Below are 24,517 nucleotides of genomic sequence, written 5' to 3'. Positions count from 1 at the left end.
TTCGTCAAATGTCCTTTAATGTTTGAAACCACGTAACCACGTTACTTGATAATGGTTCTCCCTCGCAGCTAAACCTCGCACTATCATCTGTCATCTTACATTTTGTACTACACCGTACAGTATTTTGAAACACAGTCACGAAATGTATCAAAGTCAAGTCTTAAAGACTTTTTTATGTATAATTCCGAAAGCTTTATCATGACCCTAGTTTAACGGTACAAGTTCAGGTACAGGTTTATTGGTCCTGTGTTCTCCATGGCCCGCTAACGTAGGGAGTGCATAATAAGCTGCATATACGGTTAAAACCGTAATACGAAAGTACACGCCATGTGTAAAAGGAACATTTGATCACAGTTAACGCAATCAAAATCACGCACTTTGTCAATGATATGTGTAATACATCTATTATCCATATGCTAACATTATTAAATAAACCACCTACATTACCACTGTCTAGCCAAATAATTGTGTAAAACACAGCAGTCAGCAGAAATAAAATAGGAGCACAGTCAAGAAATAAAATAATGATGTCATTAAGTCAAATTAATATGATAAACTTAGTCTATTCAAAATTTTATTATTTATCCTTTTCAGTTGCTGTTCCAGAGCCACTCAGAGACGACAATGATTTTAATGGCCCCTCTGTATGGTATGTATTTTTTTTTATTATTGATTTCCCCAATTTTGCTAAATGTGTCTTGTAACTTAAAAACCAAGGTGTGCATCAGGTTTTTCAGGTTTTAAGGTGTCAGGTTTAGTTAATGGCTCTTAATGACTCTTCAGGCAGCTGGCAGTGCAACTATAATTTCTGAAATTCTATTCTTATTAGCATACGTTCAGGGGGCATTGTAAACAAACTTGTCAGTTTTTTCCATAACATTTTATAATTGCATTTAAGAAGAAAATAGTTATATCTTACACTGATTTTGAGATGTACAAGGAAAGACTGCAGAAATTTGGTGCCCGATCATTTTCTGACATTAATCAGATATTTGAAGCATGTTTAGTAACACACAATGCAGTATTTATTGTACTGTAATGTGTATTATCAAAACTTTCATCACGAAATGCTGGTATAATATTTCACATGCTCTATGTACCACATCACAATCCAGTTATGCAGGTGTTAATATTTTATATATTTGTATATTTCTCAAACATTGAAACACCCCTCCAGGCAAAGTGTTTGGTCAGACTATAGACTGTCATTTTGAATTTGTTTTAAATTCACATATCATACAGTGATAAATAATACTAGAGAAATCATTACTCATAACTGTGTGTTAACTTCAAGAGTGAGCTTCTGCTAGCCCACATCAATATTCCCACATTATCATTATGGCCAAAGAGAATTTTTTCGCCTCATGCCAAGATCAACATTCTGCCGTGTGTATTTAGATAAATATGAAGACCGACATTCATGCTGCATGAGAGTCATCGTTTTGTTGCCATAATAAATCGATTGCAATGGCAAATGAAATGGAAGAAAATGTTTGACATTGTTTTTGTCTCTGACATCATTGCATTAAGATCACATTGTGCATTTATTTTGGTTTATCTGTGTTGTTTATTGACATAGTAAAAGTGAAGGCTTATCCTGCTTGTCTTGTTAGTGAAACAAACAGCTCAGGACACATGTAGAGGGATCCTGTTATGTCTCATGTCTCAGTTATGTCTCCCACTGCTCCCAGGCTTTTACCAACACACCAAGAGGCTGCTCCTGGGCAAGAGGACCAGCCAGGTCCAGCTCAGGGAGTTTGCCCGCAAAAATGTGGCCAATTCCCTGTCTATAGCCAACATGGTGGCAGGAATGGCCTCAATCCTCTGTAGCCTGAATGGGTGAGTGGGGATGTTGCTCTCTCCTCAGACTGTCTTTCAGGTTTGGTTGAAGCTGTTCAGCCTAGCCGCAAAACCACTTTATTAAATCACAATGGGTTTTTACTATGAACGCATATTTTATAATTAGTGCATATTTGCACAACATTTTGCACCTGCCAAATTTTAAAAAATGGAAGAGCATAAATTTGTAACTCAGATTTAAAGACAAAATGCAATGCAATAATTTTCCACTTTGTTGAAATACATTAATGGTAATTGGTTTAGAGTAATTACAAGGAAAAAGAGTATTACTTCACAAAATGTCAAGCAAATTTTAAATAGCAAATTCGTCTGAAAAGAAATTCAGAACACCATTAACCAGTCAGCTGTGTATGATTGCAAGAGCATCTAAAAGTTTAATCAAAAACTAAAAACAGCCACAAGTAATTGTTTTCTTGTTTTAAGAACACATAATTAACAGGATACCAGCAACTGACAGCATGAGTTACACTGAGAATCTGAGGGGAAATGAAGTCACTGTGAACCCTACTGGTACTTTCTCTGTGTTTCTTTGTTTTGCATGGTCATGCTCCCATGTTTTTTTTTCCTCTCTTTTTTCGTGCATTTCATTCTCAAGCTGCCAGTATGCTGCCTGCTGGCTGGTTCTGATTGGTTACCTGCTGGACCTAGCAGACGGAGCAGTAGCTAGGCGACTGGATGCCTGCTCAGCACTGGGTGAGTGGATCGTGTCAGATAGGCCAGTCGGAAGGGTGTCTCCAAATGCTAGCCACAATCAACAAAGGACAGATGCCATTGTCGTGTTGATTTTGAGATCAAAAACAATCTCAGGATGCTGCTGTAGGATGACAGCTGTAGAATGACATAGGTAGATGTTACAATAGTAACTATAGTGTAAAATGCATATGATTGGACCTAGAAAGTATTTTCAAGTTTCCTTTTAACAAATTAAACCCAGGTCATGTTTGATTAATGGTTTGGGGATACCAAAAACATTCTAAGTGGATATCCCAGACAAGGCTAGTAGATAAATGTTCAAGACACCCAGTAAGGTATACATGCTATGTCCAGTGGTACAAGTAAAGTCAAGTATTAGTACCACATATATCCAGTGCTATCAGTAGGGTCATGTGTTTTCCAGGGAAAATGAAGCAACAGTGAAGGTAACTCTGCCTTCTTTAGCCAATTGCCAGAGACGCAAAGCTGATGGAGATAGATTGGGTTTGCGGTCCATTTTGAAATCAATATGGGTTAGGTGAAACGCAAATTCACATGCAGACTGTAACTACCATTCAGCCTCTGCATGATTAGAGACCAATCTCTGGCAACCGTTGGTAGGTGTGGCCATGTCGCGCCATCTGCCGAGTGTCAATTTGCGCGTGACTTCACACTCAGGTGTTTTTCACCTCCTCTGTCAACGGCACAAGGGGAACACTTTCCGATCGGCCCACCTGATCCCAGGGGGATTACGCCCCAATTGTGTGTGTAATCCCACCGCTTGCAGAGCCCCGCATTCCTGAAATCGCTGAAATCTTTGACCCCGAGTTACGGAATTCAGTTCCTGTGTCCAGGCCCGGATCAGAATTTGCCCGCGTTCGTATCTTGACAAAATATGCCACCCCACAGTGGGACAGTGAGGTCCTGGCATGAGGAATGTTGTTTACAGAGGGACGACGAACCGGTTGGCCTGATACAGAAATTCGCTTGCGTGTCTACAAAGCGAGCAAAGCGGGCCCTGCTTTACTGCATAAATGGCAAGGCTGCCTAATGTTGGTCCTGGAGCTCAACACCCTGCCACTCTCTAAATCACTAAAAATCTCACAATTAGGAGAGGAGGAACTACAATGACTCAACAAAGGCAGGGACCAGTGAAATTAAGAGCAGAACCGTTTGGACTGGGGACCTCCAGTAACAGCACTGGCCACACCTCCACTACTATGAGACAACATCATCAGGCAGAGCATACCTGATCTGAGATGGTGGGAAAGGGATGTGAAAGGTTATAGTTTTCAAGCACATGGCAACACTGTTTTCTGATCTTCAGTGCACCCCTTGACGTCTATGACTCATACCCTCTTTCTTATTTTTAATTGTTAACTGAACATTAAGAACACCTCACTACTCCGTCTGAAATGTCATGGTTCAGGTGCCAAGCTGGATGACTTTGCAGACTTCACTACCTTTGGGATTGCAACCTCGCTGCTCTTGACAACCCGTGGCTTGATGGACAACATCCTGTGCATGTGCTACGTCATGGCTGTGTTCATACGTCTCTGCTTCTTCTCTACCGGTGAGGAGGGCTTTCAAATGCAAGCAATTCTTTATGCTTTTTGTTCCCTTTTTTAACTTTTTATACATATTACTGCTACAATTCTCAATACATCCAAATGGGGTTTCTGTGGGGTTCAGTTTCTCCAAAGAACTCATTAATTTCAGGCTCTGATTCGGCATACATTACATTGCAGGCATTTAGCAGACACTCCTATCCTGAGCGACTTACATCGGTTATTGTTTTTTTTTTCCATTTATACAGATGGATATTTACTGAGGCAATTGTGGGTTAAGTACCTTGCCCAAGGGTACAGCAGCAGTGCCCCAGCAGTGAATAGAACTGGCAACTTTTTGGTTACAAATCCTGCTCCTTAACAACTGTGCTATACTGCCAACCCATTATACATAACAATAATATCTTCATCCACGGATGATTTTTCAGAGAACACTGCTTGGTGTCATTGAAGGGGATTCAAATTACACCCTCTCCCCATCCTTATGTTGTTCACTCTCTTCCATGTTGTTCATATTTTTGTAGCACCTTGTGAGCCTGTTTCTCAGGTAAACTCAGCCTGAGCTTGTGCTGGTCTCTCCCCCGCAGGCATTCCCTTCATGTACCGGGGGCTGCCCTGCATCTATTCCTCTGCCATCCTGGCCTGTGCCTCCCTGCTGTCCGGGGGCAACATGCAGGTCCTGCGTATGACCGCTGTGGCCATGATCGTCTTCATGGTCAACCAGAGCTTCTACCCTCATGACCGTGTGCTGGAGTCCCAGGCCTGGAAAAAGGTCGTCTACGCTGGAGGTAAATTGGGGGCACATTTAGATTATTAACCCAAACCACTTGTTTCTATTTAATCATTTACTCATTTGGCAGGTGTGCCTATCCAGAAGGACTTAAAAAGCAATGGTACATAAGCACACATAATATGGCCACATGAACGACAGTGTGTAACGTAACAGCTGAACGTGTGTCCAGTCCAACATATGGCATTGCATTAGCCAGTGCAGTACGGAATGCAATATTTGAACATCAAGACTTGAAAAGTCACTATTTCATATCCCAGGCTGTGCATTCCTGTCATCTGTTTGAGTAATATTTGACATGGTTTCAGAACAGTGTATGTGGAAGTCACTCTGGGAAAATTTGAAGGCAGAGTGCATCAACACTAAAAAAAAAAAACCAAGAGCCTGATTCAAAATATTCCAGTGTGGAGTGGACTTAAAATCTTTATTTTTATGGTTTCATTTTCTCATAGTGCCATTTGTTTTGCAAAAAATACATTGCTATAAACATGTTAATGGTCATTTTAGCAAGTAATACAGAATAGCAATGCTCCACCTTTAAGGAAATGTAAGCCTGCTAATTGGGCTGGATTGACCAAATTCAACTTTGAAAATAATTAGTACTACTAAAATATTACAAAAAAGACAAATAAGTAGCTAAGATGTGAATATAAGCAACAGTGGTCATTAGGATATGCAATAAATGAAAGGTTATCCTCAGGACAGCTCTTCAACTGGTTCACTGATAGGATGTGGAACCCAATAATGGCCTTGCCACAACAAACCTGACGTAACGTCTTGCATCACTAATGTCACTAAAGCTCCAAAAATGCACATGGTTAAACAGAACTTCTTGGGGTTCCTTGTTGCACATGGAACCTGATTTCTTCTCTTATTTTCCTCTCCCTTTCTCCCTTTTTTCAGGAGTTGCCATGGTGTTCTGCTCCTCGTTCCCTCCAGCCTGTGTGTACTACCTGCTCTGGTCAGTCTCCTACATCTTATTTCCCACAGCGCTGTGGAGCTGCAAAGTGTGACGTTTCAGTCCAGGACTCTTTTTTTCCTATGGACCGAAGAAAGACAGACTGGGTTTACTGAACAAGCCACCAGACTACCGCTGTTTGTTACTGTGGAGAATATAATTACACCACACTACACTCACTCATTCAGCCAGAGAGACCACTGCCTCTTCTACTTTTACTTGAGGGAGAAAAACATTGGTTGGATGTTTGCTTGTGTGGAAGTGGTGAGGAATATAATGTTGTTTAATCTGCAAGTCTTTTCATGCGCTTTTTTGTTTTCAAAAAAATATTCTTGTATGCCACATAAAATCACCAGATCACCCAAAACATTACTCTCAGTAAATCTGGGGCCCGAAGGTCTTGTAAAAATCGATGGGTGCTTGGCACAGTTCGTAACAAAAACACTTTCTTTGGATTTCATTTTCTAATTCTGTGGGTCTTTTTCATAAACATGAAAAATGTCAAATTCAATAAACATGTAATTCTATAAACCAATATTCTTGATAAGGCACAATTGTAAACTATTTTCAGAGAGCAGTCTGAGTGTACCTTAAAACTACTGTTTCCTCAGTTTAGCCAAATAATGCACTGATATGGCCTTAAACTGTTAAAACTGAGATGTGCCTTTTTCAAACATTCAGGTGCTTTTGACATACTACATTTTAAACATAATGCACCAAAGTTAAAAAGTTTTTCAATGATATGACCTCTAGTTCTTTAAAACAATCATATATTTTATTGATTAACGAAAAGGGTCTTGTATGGTCAGTGTTTACAAAATAAATTTTGTATAACAATGCTTCTGTTTGTGTATGTTAGACTGTAAAACCAAGTGCTGTGTGTGTACAATGTAAGGATGTGTGTTCTAATGACAGATGACTGTACAATATAGTATAGTTTCCTGATATAAAGTTTCCTGATTGATTCTATTGCAAGTTCTTAATTGTTTTAATGTTGCACTTGCTCCTCTCATGCACATGAAATATCTTTTTAATAATAGAATATGAATGTAAAGCTTACCCAATAAGAGCCTTTTCTAAACTTTTCAGTGTTTCTGAGCATATACAGTTCATAATGTGACAAGCAGCCATTTTAACTACAGAATTTTTACAGGTACAAAATCAGAACTTATTTGGAACAAAGGATATTGCTTATAAAAGGAAAACGGTCTGATGTCTAACTGTCAAATTACAATGGGAAATAGTTTTCATGGTACTAGAGAACTCTGGTCCAGGACCAGCTTTGCTCTGTTTTTGACGCCCTCTCTTGCTGAGCTGTGCAAGAACCAGCCTTTGGCCCCAGGCTCTTGGCCTAGTTACACATAGACCAAGTGGAGAATTGGGAGAACTGCAACATATCATTGTATTTGTCAGAGCTGCAGATTTTGAGAATATGGAAATGTTACAAGAAGTGCTAGTTCATAGCTAACTGATTAACTTTTAAAGGCTGGCATATGTAAATTGCCCTGTAACATTTATTTTATCCAATCAAACATCTCTTCATCTCTAGAAATATAAGTACATTACATACATACGTAGCTATCAATATATATGTTAACTCTACACTTACTGTAGTTACCACAGAGAACATGGGTCACTACACACTTATTAACTGGACCACTCTAACAAGGATTAATACAGAAGCTGTTTTCATCATTAGCTTGGTAGCATTAAAATACAAATATTCATAATTTGCACAGTGAAAGCTTGAGAACATGAGTATTTGAATGAGATTGCATCATAGTGTTACTTTGTTACGCCAGGCTACAAATGGTCAAATGGTTTTTATATTTGTAAGAAAATGTATTTATTAAAGCGCAGTTGCACAGTAACTTTTCAAACACTAAAAAGTGGTAACACTGTACATGAGAGCAAATGCACGTATGGCGTTTATCCACACATACACAGCAAAGCATTTTGACCAGGACTGGCCTTTGCCAGGTTACAAATGCAAGGGACACTTCTAAATCACAGACTTAGTAAACCATGATGGTGAGGCAAATCCTTGTAGTGTAATTGCATGTTCCAAGACACCAGTGTTCACAGTAATTTGAACCCATGGGTTATGTGAGGCCTTGAATTATGCATTCTGACTTGTTGCAGACAAATTCAAGATTAGCTTGTCTTTAAATCACAGAGTAATACCCTAAAGTGCATTACACTGTAATTACACCACAGAGCCATCTAATAGCTTTCAAAAACATAAAAAGTCAGTATGGTGGAAATACTTAATGCAGTGGTTTGCAATTTTCATGTCCAGACTTTATTTGACCTGATGAGTTCCAACGGCATTACTTGTATTGAAGAAATATACCTGTTCAAGAAGGCCACGGTCACTTGAAATGCTATTTTCTTTGGTAATTTGTAATTTCTTGATTGTGGGGAGAGATTAATTTAATAATAAATTAAAAAAAAAAAAAAACCTGTTGCCCTTGTATATGGGAACAGCGCTTTTATTGAATAGACTGCCCTCCCGTGGAACCCCGCCCGCAGTTCACGTTTGTAAACATGCCTGACAAGGTAAAAAAAAAAACCTAGCAAACCCTTTTTTTGATTTCGAAATAAAATACCTTTTCTGCATTCAAGTCTGAAAACGGATTAGCAAAATCTAATGTAATTTTCTGAAAGCACAGTGTACAGGTTTTGACCAGTTAACGAGCTTGCCTTTCATGGTCATGAAATACCAGGCTATGTATCCTAATGTCCTCCTAGCAAATGATATTTGAAATAACCTCCCAAAGATATAAAACCTTTAGAAAGAGCATGCATTCGAAATCACCCTGTAACTAGAACCACGAAATGGAAACAGCCGCATTACAGAAAACGAATTGGCAGCTGCCGACTACCCAAGAGCTCTAGAACGTGGAGTCTGCGCAGTGTCGTCTCCGATCAGGACAAAGACAGCCGCCATGTTCAAAATACGGAATCTTTATTGCTTCTCCTAGTTATGTCCACCGACCGGGTTTAAATAAAGAGCTGGATTATTTGAATAAGAGTTAAGGTAAAGTGATAAATTCAAAATGTATGTTTGGGAACGGGAGCTCTGACAACCCTGAGTGTCAGCCAAGGAAAACAAATCATAGTTTTGTTATAGCTTTATTTGCGGCCTTTGCCATTTGTGTCAATAAGTAATGGCGCAGCTCAGAATGGTTTCTTCGCAATCTTGTAGACTACTTTATCGTTTTCAAGTTGATGTTTTATGCAGCTGTCAGACAACTAACTATTGAAATTTCAAACAATAATCTAACTCTCTACCTTGGCTATCCAGTTAAACCTACCTCTAGCTTGGTTGTTTGCTAGCTAGCTAGCTAACGTGTCTCAGGAATGGTCCGTTTTAGTAGGTAATACTACCTTGCATCTCGTAAGCTTGCTACTCAATCCTTTTCCACTGTAAAATGTACTCTTACTAGCTGGTGTCCTATAGATTAAATAAATAGTTTTCATTACGAATGACCAACAGTGGTACTGATATTCAGCCAATTGTGCTTGCTCGCTAGTTTGTAAATAAGCTCGATATATTGGAATCCTTCTTTTGAATGTTGGAAGCCATTTAGCTGGCTTGCGCTGTTCTCAGATAGCCAGCCAAAATCAGCGGCGAGCTGTTCGTGTTCTCGTATTGGCTAGCTGACTAATAAATTATTAGAACAAGTTATTCGCGTGTTGTGTGAATTTTCATTGATTTGACCATCCCATTCAAATTGGGGTATTAATCCATTCAGCCACTTTAACCAATTTTAAAACAATTGTGCTGTTTACACTCTCCAGAATTTCAGTCGCTAGCTAGCTACCTAGCTAGCTGTCATTACAAGAGTAAAAGCACTCTTTCCAGATAAGGTCACTGAATGTGTGGTAAACCTGTGGAAATGCTCCCTCTAGCGGTGCCTCCCGTCATCAACTTGTCTCCTCTGTGTTCATATAGCTCCCCATGGAGCTCCCTAATTATAGCCGGCAGCTCATGCAGCAGCTCCATACCCTGCGTAAGGAGGGCCAGTTCTGCGACTGCACCATCCTGGTGGGCGATGACCCTCACAGGGCACACAAGCTCGTGCTGGCCGCCTCCAGCCTGCTCTTCAAGTCCGTGCTGGAGGGGTCAGAGAGCATATCCATCGACCCTGCCGTGGTCACCTCCCAGGAGTTCTCCAACCTGCTCGAGATGGTCTACACGGGCAAACTGCCCCCGGGCGAGCACAACCTCACCCGCGTCATCGCCGCCGCCGACAGTCTGCAGATGTTTGACGTGGCCGTCAGCTGCAAGAGCATCCTCACCAGCCTGACGAAGCGGTCGCCCCCGCCCCCGGTCAAAGGATCGCAGCATGCCAGCTCTGGCAGCCAGCCTACCTTGCCAAGCCCTGATAAGGTCCCACCGAAATCTGATCTGCATGGAGCTCAGGGGGAGGCAAAGGTGGCCGAGCAAGGGGCCCAGGAGGTCACCAATGGCTCTTCAGAGGACACCACCAACGCGGCCGTCGACGGCCCCGAGGGACCGTCTCGCAAAAAAGCTCGCCTGGAGTCTCCGCAGGTTGCAGGTGCTTTTGCTCTCTTCATTCAACCATCGCCTTGTGCTCTATGTCCCGGATACCTCACCATCTCATTCTGGAGGCCTTTTGTGGCTGCTGTTGTGTTCATGTGGTGTTTGCACATCTCACGGTTTAATAAGCGTGCTCTATATCAGTGACTGAGTCTGTTTAAGTGTTTCCCTGTGCACATTCTTGTCAGATGCAGCGAGTGAAGGCTTGGAGTTCCTGTCCAGGTGCAGAGGTAGGATCGCTGGGGCAATATGTGATGTCCAGCCCTGGGTGAAAGCAGTGGAGACCTGGGAGGCCATTTCCAGTGAGGAGAGACTGGTGAGGATGGCAACCTTGTTAGAAAAGGAAGCAGGTGGCCCTGCTTTCCTCTGGTGCTCTATATTGTACTTTTAAAGACAAGACACGCTGGATGTTAAAATGGAATACCTTGCGATCTTGTCACAATACATAAGTAGGTGACTCCTTAAGATTTTCTCGGTTATGTGGTTCCATGTGACCTGTCAGAGGTATAATGCTTTGACACTGGTTGCAGTTTCAGTGACAGACCTTGCCAAATAAGTGTGAAAACTGAGCAGGAGGGACAGACAGTCTATAGCACAACCTGCTCCATTGGGCGTGCTGCTCAAGGAGATGCAAGATGCTGAAAATCCCGCAATCTTGAATGAAGGCTGAGCAAACATAATGCAGTTTTGTTAACAGAAAATTTACTAGTAGTATTATTATATTATCTGCCTGCCTCTCACTGCCCAGGTCATTTTAGACTGCTGCAAAGGAGAGCCAGGAGGATCCAGCGTGTTCCACAAGCTCTTAGAAAGAGCCGTGGAGCGCAAGTCTCTCTCATCGCAAACTCTCCTTTTGCTGCTGGATCTCTTCAAGGAGGGCAACCCAGATCTGGCCACGGTGCTGCAGGAGTGCACGCCCCGAGGGGAGAGGGGCAGCGCTGGACCGAATGGTACTAGTACAGAACCAAGACACACAGGGCACCGCAGTGCTCCAGTGTCCTGCTACATGCTGTTAAATGGAACATTTGCCACTGTCAGTTTATACCTGCTCTTCACCTGCATTGTAATTGGATACTTGCATTTTTACCATCACTTTCATAATGCATAGAACATTGTTATAAATCTCCACCTCTAATACGTAACATCTTTTATGAGCCTTCACAGTGCTTGATGTAAGCGCTTACAGATGCTTGTAGCTCCCTATGACAGCCAACATTGCACTTTATGACTGATAGGGTGATACTAAAGTGGTGCTTTCCAATAGTCATGAATTATTTCAAACTGTTTGATCAACATTTTACATGACTGTGATGTTTGCATCACAGACCAAGCTGCTGGGAAGAAACCCACATCTGGTGGGCTGCTGGACCATGCTGCAGAACTGACTGACATCCTCTCTGACGTCAGCTCCATCATGGAGAGCCTGATTGGTGCCGCGGAAACCTGCCTGGCGGAGGAGGAGAGGAGGGTATGACACATAATGGACTGAAATAAAGTATGAATGAATGAAGTGGGAGATGAATGAACAGGCTTTCAGTGGCTGAAAAGGTCAAGGCAACAAATCTTTGCACTTTACTTTGAAATTTCTGGCCATTATGGGTGCTCAATCATAGTTCATCCATTTAAACAGAGACTGGAACGCCTTAGCCAGACGAGGGAGGAAAGGAGAATGTACTGTTTCCTAGTGATAAACAGTTTCTGTAAGGACCATGACTCCTGTGCCATCCATTCTTTATTGAAATGTGTTGAGCTTGAGATGTTGCTGAAATTAAATTAGAATGTAACCATTCCATTAATTTTTTTCCAAATCCAAAAAAAAAAAACGAAAAAAACGTATAAAAAACAATAATCGCAAGATTAGCTTTTCAATGGATATATATTTTTATAAACTTAAGTGCATATGGACTTTTTATAGTTGCTTGGAGTCATTTTTCACTCCCTATTTTGAGACATGCACTCAAAGATTATTGGCCATCTGAAATGTTTGTGTTTTTTTATTGACCAATGACATGGATTCAGTGCAGTGTAGAAAGAATATGGACGTCCTATGATCAGGTGTCTCTCCCTCAGGTTGTGTTGGAGTGCTGCAACGGCAAGGGCCCCAGGGAGGCGGTGGAGGGCCTGTTATCGAGGGCAAGGGAGGAGGGGCCCCTGAACGAGGGGGGCCTCCTGAAGCTTCTCCAGGCGCTCAGTCCTGGGGTTCCTGGCCTGCAACAGCTGCTGGACGGGATCCTGGTCCACAGTGGTTCCGCCCAGGAACCAGGAGGTAAGACGTGAGACCGGAGTCCAGAGGCACGTTGCAAGCACTCGGTCAGTCTGAGGAGTGCTGGTTTACTGAAATCAGGCTGTAGTTTGGGGGCTTGCTGTTGGCTTTTCCAGTTGGAAAAATGTCCATCACAGTATGTAAAAAGTGTGACAGACTCTGGATTTGTCCTAGGAATAAGATCATCTTAGAATAAATCCACTTTAATTTGTAGCTGTTGCCTACGACAAAATGTGTTTCTGTTAGTACTGGAAATTGCTCATAGTGAACTAATGTGAACAAGAGAGTTTAAATTGGAAATTGACTCCAATAGTGCAGGTCACATCAGAAGCCTGAGACAAAACCTGTTTGCTTTTCAAGTTATATCTTTTCAAGGAAAAGGAGTAAGAATTGGATACAATGACAATGGTTGAACTTCTGTGTCCTCTAGCCTGTTGATTATTTAAGGCTACTTCTATCTGACTCATTAGGCGAAAATCGGGATGAAGATGACGCAGCCAGTCTGTTGGGAAGGTACCGCTGCAGACTGGTAGAGTCACTCTTGGATCCCCAGGCCCTCCTGCGCAGCCTAGAGGCGGTGAGCGGTATTGCAGCAGAGGAGAGAGAGGTACACATCATCCTTTCTTCTTTAGTCTGCTTTCAAAATTAGACGTCACCAGGGGAGAGGACCCAGCATTGCAGATGTCATACGTTCACCAAGATAGATCTTGTCGGCTGAACAATTTTTCTGTAGAAATGAACTTCACTCCTTAACAATACTTTAGGCCTGGGATGGGTTTTTGGTGCTAGAGGATTAGAGTGTTCTGGTTCAACCATAACTATTTAAGTCAGATCAATATTTGGTTCGCCCCAGGTGAAGGAATATATTTCAGATATGTCAGTAGTCATAGTGTCTTCCTGTGTATATACAATGCAGTATTACAGTACCTCTGCCCTGCAGATCTTCCCCCAGTGTATATTGAATGTAGTATTACAGTACCTCTGCCCTGCAAATCTTCCCCCAGTGTATGTAAAACACAATATTGCAGTAACTCTGCCCTGTGTATCTTCCCCCAGTGTATGTAAAACACGATATTGCAGTAACTCTGCCCTGTGTATCTTCCCCCAGTGTATCCAGACACTGCTGAAGCAGGGCAGTTGTGCTGAGTGTGTGGACAGGATGTTGTCTCTCAACCCGGACGGAGGCTCCACCACAGCCCTGACAGTGTGGCGGCTTCTCTTCCGGGCCGGAGCACGGGACCCCTCACTGGCCTTGCTCCTGCAGGAGGTCAGGGGGGAGCCTGGAGCCCAGAGACTCATCCACTCCGGTGAGTCTCCCCTGTCTCTGGACTGAAGTGTGCACTGGTCGAACTGTGTGGCTTTTTCTGTTGGCTTAATTTTTCAGTCATCATGTTTGTAAAGTTCTTTCCAATATTAAAGGATGACTCGAATTGGGATGCACTGCACTACCTTGCCTTGAGATTATTACAGCTGAACATGCTCAGGGTCGAACTGTATGAGGTCAGTAAAAATGTAGAGAAATGATCTGGTCCTGGTGGAGCTCCTGTTCAGGAGATGAGATCGGCAGACAGTGAAAGTTAACCATTAAATACACCTACAAATTGGGGCATTTGGTTTCCAAACCTAGACCGACTGTTGGCCCCTTGTCAGGTATACATTTTTAAAAATTCTGTTGAAATCACCATATGTACTCTGCCAATTGGCTATTTCTTTCCATCATATCCTCTCATGAATTTTTGAAAAACCTTTTTTGGATGATATATGCTGTCTTAACGGCATTGGTCATGCATTGGTCAAAATTCCCCATGATTCCTTTTTCAGTTATGGACACAGAGAGCCTGCACCTGGACTTCCTGTTGAAGCACAAAACATTGATCCTTCAGACAGTCGGTCACATGGGTGTCCTGGAAGAAGTTGCAAAGGAAGTGGAGAACACACCAGAGGAGGTCACTGAGGTACGTCTCTGTGGTGAAAAGGATGGGAATTGTGCAGCTGAGGGAAAATCCACAACCTCACCGCTGATATTTGTGTCACAGTTCGTCAGAAGCTGCCAGGAAGGACACAGCGGAGCATCGGTGAAGGACGTCCTCGGGTGCGTCTTAGAGGAGCAGTCGCTCTCTGCTCAGGCATTCTGCAGACTGCTCCTCCTGAGTCAGAGGACCCTCCCTCAGCTCCTGCCTCTCAAAGAAGACTTGGAGCAGGCAGGTGAGGAAATCTCACCATAGTGTCATCCCTGATGCTTTGTTTCGGTAACTGTTATAGTTGTTCACGGCACCTGTGAAGTCACCATTGAGTTGTTCCCAGACGCTTAATTCTGACTGCAGTTTGTATTGTTTGACCTGAACAGACAGCCATCACCATGGCAATGTAACAGAGCAGCATCCACGTGTCATTTTCACCCACTGGTAGACAGTGGACATTACACTGAATGTGATGTAATATAGACAGTGTATGTATATAATATAGTTGAGGAAAAAAAGAGCTCCTGTCCTCTGTTGAGGAGATCAGGACTGCAGTTTGAAAGAGCGCTCCTTGATCAGCTCTGATTTCCACCCTCAGATCGTGTGACATTCTCTCCTCAGGGAAAGGGGCTGAGCTGGAGGCTCAGACGCCCGGCGGCGCGGAGGAGGAGGCGAGCAAGGGGCGGAAGAAGGGCGCCAAGAAAGGCGCGGCCAAGCAGTGCTTCTGCCAGTGGTGCGGGAAGGCCTTCACCTTCATGTGCCGGATGGAGGGCCACCGGAAGCGCTGCCCCCTCTCGCAGGAGGTGACACACCGCTGCCCGCACTGCCCCACAGAGCTGCCCACCCCCCGCGCCCTCAAGCAGCACCTCTCCCAGGCCCACGAGGGCCAGGCCGGCAAGAGGAAGAAGCAGACGCAGGTGGCCTGCGACATCTGTGGGAAGACCTTCGCCCACCCGTCAGGTGAGCGGGAAACTCCGCCGAATGCACTTTGCAGCGGCAGCTCTGAAACACACCGGTTACCCAAAGCCTTTCATTCTGAAGGGTCTTATTGGTGGGAGGTACTTCTGTGTAATGTTAAAAACAGCATATTCAGAAGTACAGAACAAGCGTAATTGGAAAAGTGTCTTGACATTAAAAAATGTCTGGCAGTAGCTGCACCAGGATTTTTATGATTACAAGGTTACAAGGTTCTTTATTTGTCATTCGACATGTTAAAAACACGAAGAGCGAAAACTGTTCCCCAGGACCAGCGTTTAAAATAGATAATAATAAATAAATAAATAAATAAATCAACACCTAAAATCATATAATAACTAAAACACATTGTTAAAAAAAAAAAACGAGCAGCATTGGGATGTAGTGCAGAGGGCAACTATGGCACTGAGTTCATGAGCCTCACAGCCTGAGGGAAGAAGCTGCACCTCAGCCGTGTTGTCTGAGCTCTGAGGCTGCGCACCCTTCTGCCTGAGGGGAGGAGGGTGAACAGTTCATGGGCTGGGTGGGTGGGGTCCATCATGATGTTCGTTGCTCTGGTTCTGCATCTGCTGTTGTAAATGTTCTCCAAAGAAGGGAGGCTGCTGTTGGTCATTTTTTGAGCAGATTTAACCACTCTTTGCAGCGTCTTCTTGTCAGCCACAGAGCAGTTGCCGTACCAGACAGTTATATGGTATAGCATTATGTTATTATTATTGACACGATCACCAAAAAGGTTACATGGCTGTATATTTGCAATTCATTCCTGTATTATTTCCAATTTACCACCTATTAACTGTCATTGGCATTTGAGAATTATCATTCAAAAACCTGGCTTTAATCTGATAATTGCATATTTTTGGATGCTGAAAGTTTAAATGCCACACATAATGAAATGAAAATACCATTGTATCAGTGTTAAAACAATACCCAAGTAGCCTTCTCAACTTGCACGGTATGGTGAGTAAGCAAACTTTGCGCATGCAGGCTTGTAATACAGGTCTGTAGTCCTTTTGAAATGAGAAATATCAAAGCCTAGAAAATTGTTCAGTTGGTTCAGCTGAGAGCCCGACGAGTTGAATCTGGTGTTTAAGAGACTGGATGGTGCAAAAGCCTGCAGTAATGCCTGCCTAAACCACAGTGGCTTAGCCCTGCTTTTGCAGAATGTGGGGCATGGAAGGGAATTCAAAATGAGCAGAGTGATGTGCTGACTCTGCAGACTTGTTGAGGTACAATACACCTGGCCTGTGATGATGCTTGGAGCGTGCCCGTTTGATGTAGCTCTTTGGTTGGTGCACCGCAGGTATGCTGTACCACAAGCGCACCGACCACTTTGACGAGAAGCCGTACGTGTGCAAGGAGTGCGGCGCGAAGTTCGCGGCCAACTCGTCCTTGAAGAACCACATGCGGCTGCACACGGGGGAGCGGCCCTTCGTCTGCAAGCACTGTGACATGGGCTTCAGCCAGGCCGCCGCCCTCTCCTACCACACCAAGAAGAAGCACTCCGAAGGTACAGCACAGAGACACCAAATACCCAAGCTGCTTTTTCAGAAGGTGCTGGGCGCTGACTGTAGTGGAGGGTATGGGTACGATGGTCATGTGTACCGGTCAGACCTCAAGACTGAGGAAAGGTTTAACAGTAGTCCCAGTCAGTCAATACCTTGGGTATTCCCCAGGGGTCTGTTCTTGGACTTTTAAATATTTTAACCTACAATAGTATTGCTTTAGTTTTATTTAATCAGTTGTGCCATTTTCCACTTTAAGACAGTGCTTAAGATAATTTGTCTGAGGCAATCAATCAGGGATTGAATATAATTTTATTGATTGTTGGTGTTAATGAAATTCTTGTCACTTCATTTTTGTCTCAGTGATTTGTTATTGATTATGCATTCCTATTCTTCTATTTGCATATGCTATTCTAAGCCTGCAGGTTTGTCATCTAATGTGAGCATGTGTCTCTTATTTCAGTGTGAAACTTCAGGTATTGTTGTCCTCTGTCCTACTTTTCAGTGCAAAAGAGTAAAAATAATAGCTGATCTTTCCATCTTTCCATGCTCTCAGGCAAGATGTACGCTTGCCAGTACTGCGAGGCCCTGTTCGCCCAGTCCATTGAGCTGACACGTCACGTGCGCACACACACGGGGGACAAGCCCTACGTCTGCAGGGAGTGTGGGAAAGGGTTCAGCCAGGCCAACGGGCTGTCCGTCCACCTGCAAACCTTCCACAGTGAGTTGGACGCCACCTGCTACCTTTGTGCAATCAGTCACCATAGCATTAGTGTTAGTCCTCTTATACAGTACATACCAACTCAGAATCATCAATGACATTTTAAGAAAAAATTTGTCTACATTATGTGCTTGGCAGGGTATAAAGATAACAAGAAATTTAAACCATTCACAGATAAAGAGGCCGTTAGTGTCTGTGTCATTATTTTTCTAAAGAGACCTTCTGATGTCCAGTTGTTGGTTTAAAAAGAAAATAAAACCATAAGCATAATAAGGGCCACTGGCCTGGCCTGGAAAAGCCAACTAAATGCTATACCTGGGGTTTGTTTTCAAATGAATGTTTTTTTTTCCCCATTAACCAAAAAGTTAATTTGAAGTTCCAGTTCATAATCGTTGTTAACTGGTCATGGTTACATGGTTACTTACAATCGTGCAGCAAGTGGCCCCAGGAGCTTGTTCAGTTGATCTACATGTACTGTCAGGGGGGAGTTGTAAGCGGTGGTCTTCGTCTGACCGGCTGAGTTGTGTCTCCCCCATCAGATATCATGAACCCCCACGACTGCCAGAAGTGCCGCATGAGTTTCCCCTCCCTGGAGGAGCACAGGAAGCACATCCAGGAGTGCCACCCCAAGGAGTACCACCAGTGTGAGGTGTGCAGCAAGGTGTTCGGCACGGCTGCCCTGCTCCTGAAACACGTCGTCACCCACAATGGCAAGAAGCCCTACAGCTGCAAGATCTGCCACAAGGCCTACCAGGTAAACGCCTCACACGGACAGGTGTGTCGGTAAGGTTAATCCTAAAACTACACAACACAGGGGTTTCCAACTGTTAGTGTAAAGCCACAGGGCACATAAGCACTTCTGTCGCCTGTGGTTTTACTTTAAGCTTTTTACTGCTATTTGCAATGGATTGTTCAAATGGCCCATGACTACCTCTCACGGTGTTGTGTGTTTTTGCAGCAACTCTCCGGACTGTGGTACCACAACCGCACCACCCACCCCGAGGTGTTTGCCGGCCAGGGCTCCCGCCTCCTGAAGTCTGTGTTCCAGTGCACCAGCTGCGACAAGGCCTTCTGCACCAGCGCCAGCCTGGCCAAGCACGAGAAGGCCGAGCACCCAGGCAAGGCTGCCCCGCGGCCCAGCGTTTAGAACAGCTCGTTGGCATTTTTACGCTGCCTGCTGCAAATACAATGAGCGGCCCACATTCTCTCATTGTACTGTAACCACCTGAATTCTCCCTGAATGTCAGGATTCATATAATTCCTGTAATTCAAAATGATGAGTTATTTATGATTACGGCTCAGTAGGCTTTTAAACATTCAAAAATGTCGCATATTTAGTTACTCATTTACACGTGTTTTTCCCTCCAACAGAGAAGATTTATGAGTGCGAGGAGTGCAAACAGACCTTCCCTGATTTTGATTCGGTGGTGGCCCACAGGAAAGACAGTCACTCAGGTAACGTTGCAAATGCTGACCGTGGTCAGTCAAATTTGATTTGTTGATCAATTAATTAATTGATTGGTTGCTTAATTAATTGAGTAAATTCCACACAGTTCTACGTAGTAAGTCTACACAGTGAACTACTGTGATTTCCAGCACTTCTGCCATTGACAGTGGACATTGTAAAACTGCACCATTACAATGACTACATTGAGAAAACAGTCATTTAACTAATAATGAATAATAGGAGTATCACTTTAAAAACCTTTCTACATCACCTCTTTTATTGTGAACTTCTTCCATGAAGCTGTCTCCCTTTAGTGCAGTTGTTAATAAATATGGATGAAGGAAATCTAACCATTTTATAGTGTATTGTGTGTGGGTGTGCGCATTTGGACAAAGAGTTGTTGAGTTGGCGTGTCTGCAGAGCGCTGAAGTCCCTGCAGCTAGCATCAAGATGTCTGTGATCATATTTCAGCTAGAATGCGCATTACATTGTTTGCTTAGCAGACAGGTGCTACGTACATATCATCCACATACACAGCTGGATGGGCACCGAAGCAGGTCAGGTTAAGAGCATTGCTGAAGGGTATAACAGCAGTGCCCCACCTGGGAATCAAAAACGGCTACCTTTAAGGTACAAACCCTGCTCCTTACCAACATAGCGCGCTGCAGCCACACTAATGTGGCAGTGCCTTTCCCTGTGTCGTTCCGCTCTCTCCGCAGACGCTCAGGTGTTCAAGTGCCTGTACTGCCCCTCCTCCTACGGCAGTGCCGCCGAGCTGCAGCAGCACCTGTGCGGCCAGCACTTCAGCGAGCAGGGCGAGGCCTTCGGCTGCACCCACTGCGACCTCATCTTCCCCACGCAGCCCGAGGCGCAAGAGCACTTCCTGTCCCACCACCAGGAGGCGCTGGCCGAGGAGCCCCAGGTCTCCACCTCCCAGATGGTAAGCGCGCCGCAGGGGCGGGACTGGCAGTCTCGCACAGCTGTGCTTTCAGAATCTGTTTGGTGCCATTGTGGATGTGCTCCCCGATCCCAGAAAAGTCACAGAATTTCCCGTTTTGCATGCATTTTTACACATTGACTCGGCTTAGTCATTAGTAGATGAGCTCGGGCGATGGCAGGTGTATCTTTGCTTCCCAGTCTGGCTGGACTGACTCTCTCCTAAATGCAGTCCTCTAAGCACTGGGCTACATAGCATATCGGTACTGACCTGCTGTCCACAGCTTACAGTAGTGTATTTGCTGATGCAGACTGCTCTCTGCACTGAGAGCCAAAGCGTGCCATATTTTCTCTGAGGTGCTGAGGGCACATTTCAAAGCAGCGAGAGCAGGCCTTCCCAGGTCGAGCGTTCACTTACATCACATAAATTACTTTACAGAAACTCTTCCATTTTTAAACTTTAAGCGCTGTTGCCTAATTCTGCGAAATATGGCTTTCTTGCAGAATGAAGTATCATTCCTGGAAAATACCCAGCATTACCCCCTAATCTAAAATAACCTGGCATTATCCTCTTGTGAAAGCGCAGAAATGTCTGGCTTATGTAACAGTGGTATTACTGCACCTGCTGCACATGGCACGCTCACTCTCGGCTCTCGAATCCCCCTCCCTCTCCCCACAGGTGATCCAGGCGGAGGAGCCCTCCGGTGGGGCCGAGCAGGTGATCGCCCTGCACCAGTCCCAGCTGGGCGGGTCCCAGGTGTACGTGGCGCTGGCCGACTCGGAGAGCGCGCCGGCTGGCTCCGAGATCGTGGCGGTCAACATGGACGACCTCCTGGACGGCACCATCACCTTCATCTGCGGGGAGGGCCAGTGAGGCTGACCCCACGCCACTCTGCCCGTAGGACTGCACCCAGAAGTGAAATCCAGGGAGAGCGTTTGATTGGACGTGCCGTACGTTTATCAATAAGCATAAGGTGGGCTGTTGACCTGGTGAGTGGCCAGTGTGTTCGAACAGAGACCTTCCCTGGGCATTATTTCCCAATACTAACTTTTACAGACAGTTTAAAGCCACTGAAAGTTCCAATTCAGAATGCACGTTAAATAGTAACCAAGATAAAACACTGGTATTTACCAAAATTACCAATATTTGAACTTAAGATGTAGCACACTGGAGGTTTATTGTTTACTTGAAAAGCAAATATCTGAAAAGTTGAGGGGAAAGTATTTGGTCGCAGGCCGATGACCCACACTAATTGATGAGTGTTCAGGGCGTCCAACAGATCACTTTCCCTGGGTTTACTTTCCTCACACAAGAGCGCTACATGTCCTTGTACTCCATGCGCTCTTTGCCGGTTCACTATTTGTTGGTGAGACATTTGTTGCTCTCAGTGTCTCATACAGACTTCACCCAGTGAATCAGCCGTCCACTGCAGAAAGCAGCTCTGATCAGTAGAGCTACATCATCGGCAAAGAGCTGCATGATTTCTGTGTTCTAGCTGTTGACCGTTGTCACATTGTGTATATATGGAGCTGTCTGTGGAGTTCGGACAGGCTCTCATACCTCCTGTTGCTTGAGGGGTAAACTTGCCTAGTGAAACAGTCAATAAATGCAAGCAATTAATGAATCAGGTGGGGTGAAAACCAAAACAGAGCTTTCTGCACCATTAACACTTATTGTGTCCAGGGCCTCCTGTTAGCTGACCCTGTGTGATGTCAATAGTCCTCATTTAGTTCTAGATTTTGACTGGTCAGATACAGGGCTTTGATGAAATGTCCTGCTATGATACATAAAGGCTGTCAGTGTTGTCCCTCACAACTGTAAAAGTGCTAAGCATAGTTAGTCCTTGGGTCACCGATGTGTATATCTGATTTTCAAATCACAGAAATTAGCACATTATTTATGATTTATTTATATTTTTTGTCACAGCTGGAGTTGTATTATCTACAGTTATACATTTTAAAATGCTGTCTGTATATCATCTATGTACTATGACCCCCCAACACACACACACACTTTATGGAGTGGGAGTCATGACCTTTTGCCTTTTTTTTAATATTTGGCACTGAGACCACAAGGGGGTGCTATAAAATTACATTATTGTACTTGCAATACAAACCCCAAGGTAGAAGCTCTGGCATCTGCTTGGAAAACACATACTTCAGGCAAGCCACAAAAAGAAGCAAAATAATACCTTTCTAAATTAACTCTTTGAATTCCACTGACTTTTTTCTAAGCTTTCACTTGAGTTTTTAAACATTAATTGGGGTAATTTAAATTGCTCAGCAAACAAATTAGCAGCATACTGTGGTACTTACAATACGTAAGGGTAGCATTATAGTTTCATGGTTTCAAAATGTACCTCCATCATATCAGTTTAAAGAACTGGATAATCACACCACTTATGGTCTGCAGGTGTCATATATAGTTCAACATCTCTAAAACTCTCCAAGCAGATAGTAACACAAACACATCATAGGTATTGCAGATCTTTATCAGAAAGCAACCAGACAGGATGTTCACAGCAACCAGACAGGATTCTGCCAGTTATAAATATGCAACACATTAAATATACATGTATTCAGAGAAGCTGAATGACCACCCAGTTAACGACCCTGAGAAAGATTCACCGCTATCAGAAGGTGCTTCATTCAAATCTCTCGTCACTGAGAACCATGTAAAGTAATACGTACAAACGACACAATGAAATTGTCATAGCCTTAGAGTCCTCCAATAAATGAACCCTTGATCTTCGTGGGACTTGTGGTGTCAAGTATGAGTAATCAAAACTCCAGTGTCATTGTTTTGTGGTTTTTGTAGGGCACCGCGCTGCATTGCTGTAACTGAAGGAGGGCAGTGATCCGTTTCACAGTCCTCTGCAGGCTCCATTAATAACCATTCAAAAGCCCTTAAATGGAGGGGATGCAGGTTTCAGCTGTGTTTTTGTGGTCAGATCACAAGGAGTGATAAAGAGGACCATCTGAACAAGGTCTAATTAGGGGGCCAAAAAATGTGACCTACTTTCTTGTGGCAAGCATCACACAGGAGTAAAATGAGACATTTCTGTCTTTCTGTCTTATACCGAACAGTTAATCCTTGGGAGGTGAGATGGTGTCCCTTAAAGTTCCATATGGTATGAAAAAAGAAAGGTAAAAATGTTCCACCAAGTTTGTTTCAAACTCAAATTTACTAATAAACAAACTGCAATGTTTAGGTTACAGCATGTAGGACTGAGGAAATGTGTTAATTTGGTGTTATTTAAGGAACAGAAACTTGGTGGAAAAAAGGTGTAGCCCTTTTCCTTTCTTTTTTTAAGCAGCACACTGGAGACACCTGAAGCTTGTGAAAGTTTGATGGATTACTTTCACAATGGTAGTGTAAATGTAGACTTCCCAGGCAGACTGCAGTGAATTCAGAACCATCCTTTTGCATCATAACAGAAATCTACATCGAGATTCTGCCCCGTGTATTCTGAAAGTAAACAGCAGCCTGACCCCCCCTGAGGTTCCAGTGTAACAACGCTGAGAACACCCACAATGTTTCCAATGTAGTGCTTTTCATGTGCACTCAAATGACCTCAGGGTAAAACTGCAGGTTAATTTACCCCACAATGCAACCTTTCATTAAACATTAAGACTTGAATACAGCTTGACCCATGCAATATTTATGAAACATTATTGGCTTGATGACAATGAACAACGCTCCCCAAAGCGCAGGTAGCCCAGAGCAGAACGCCCCTCCACACAACCAGCAACGTGACTGGAGCTCTGTGCCTCTGCTGCTGCTGCAGTCATTTTTCAGAAAGAAATATTTCATGATCACAAAACGCTCATCTGCATGCTCACACAAAGCGCATAAGAGACTTGCCTGGTGTCTTTAAGCAGCAGAACACCGATGCTCACAAAAAACACATTTCTGCTAATAAATGTCATCTTCTTTCCAAAGACAGGCTAACAGCTCAGAGCCGCTTTATGTCATCATTAGCGGGGGGTTCGGCTCTGGGCTAGCAACACTTTGAAAGCAACATTATGAGTCATCAATGAAATGCTTTCAAACATATTGGAAACATATCCAATGATAGACTTTGACCCAAATGACCTTTTGGGGATGCTTAAATTGAGATGTCTCACATAAAGCAGCCACATGTAAACTTTGACCTATGGTGACAAATAAGTCTCGAGTGGGTTACAAACACCAAAAGAAAGAGACACATTTTTTACTGTCCTGAGGGATTATCAGAAGCCAGTCAAAACCAATGCAAAAAGGGGGTGCATAATA

General features: G+C 43.7%; 2 protein-coding genes across 2 annotated transcripts; both read left to right on the top strand.

Moving 5' to 3' along the window:
• The first annotated feature begins 624 nt into the window (after positions 1–624).
• LOC118778947 (transmembrane protein 269-like) lies at positions 625–5,924 on the top strand. The gene is made up of 6 exons (XM_036530748.1): positions 625–649; positions 1,692–1,839; positions 2,456–2,553; positions 3,983–4,126; positions 4,709–4,909; positions 5,815–5,924. Exons 1-6 carry the CDS (start codon positions 625–627, stop codon positions 5,922–5,924), a joined length of 726 nt encoding a protein of 241 aa, XP_036386641.1.
• A 2,911-nt stretch (positions 5,925–8,835) lies between these two features.
• Positions 8,836–21,147, top strand: zbtb40 (zinc finger and BTB domain containing 40). Its single transcript, XM_036530747.1, has 18 exons — positions 8,836–8,909; positions 9,828–10,434; positions 10,625–10,752; positions 11,185–11,386; positions 11,762–11,904; positions 12,507–12,702; positions 13,170–13,306; positions 13,808–14,006; positions 14,521–14,654; positions 14,736–14,904; positions 15,282–15,620; positions 16,936–17,142; positions 17,694–17,858; positions 18,398–18,612; positions 18,817–18,976; positions 19,230–19,313; positions 20,025–20,245; positions 20,921–21,147. The coding sequence occupies exons 2-18, from the start codon at positions 9,834–9,836 to the stop codon at positions 21,113–21,115; spliced, it is 3,495 nt and encodes a 1,164-aa protein (XP_036386640.1). The 5' UTR covers positions 8,836–8,909; positions 9,828–9,833; the 3' UTR covers positions 21,116–21,147.
• The last annotated feature ends 3,370 nt before the right edge of the window (positions 21,148–24,517 follow it).

The sequence above is a fragment of the Megalops cyprinoides genome, chromosome 6 (assembly GCF_013368585.1).
Source record: "Megalops cyprinoides isolate fMegCyp1 chromosome 6, fMegCyp1.pri, whole genome shotgun sequence".
In the NCBI taxonomy this organism is placed as follows: Eukaryota; Metazoa; Chordata; class Actinopteri; order Elopiformes; family Megalopidae; genus Megalops; species Megalops cyprinoides.
The sequence above is the reverse complement of the archived record's forward strand: the minus strand, read 5'-3'. Positions and strand labels throughout refer to the sequence as shown.

Excerpts from the sequence above, each read along its gene's own strand:
- LOC118778947 (XM_036530748.1), top strand. The coding sequence starts at position 625 with ATGATTTTAATGGCCCCTCTGTATG. Across the intron at positions 1,840-2,455 it reads ATCCTCTGTAGCCTGAATGG|CTGCCAGTATGCTGCCTGCT; the intron begins GTGAGTGGGGAT and ends TTCATTCTCAAG. Across the intron at positions 4,910-5,814 it reads AAAGGTCGTCTACGCTGGAG|GAGTTGCCATGGTGTTCTGC; the intron begins GTAAATTGGGGG and ends CCCTTTTTTCAG.
- zbtb40 (XM_036530747.1), top strand. The coding sequence starts at position 9,834 with ATGGAGCTCCCTAATTATAGCCGGCAGCTCATGCAGCAGCTCCATACC. Across the intron at positions 10,435-10,624 it reads GGAGTCTCCGCAGGTTGCAG|ATGCAGCGAGTGAAGGCTTG; the intron begins GTGCTTTTGCTC and ends CATTCTTGTCAG. Across the intron at positions 14,905-15,281 it reads AGAAGACTTGGAGCAGGCAG|GGAAAGGGGCTGAGCTGGAG; the intron begins GTGAGGAAATCT and ends TTCTCTCCTCAG.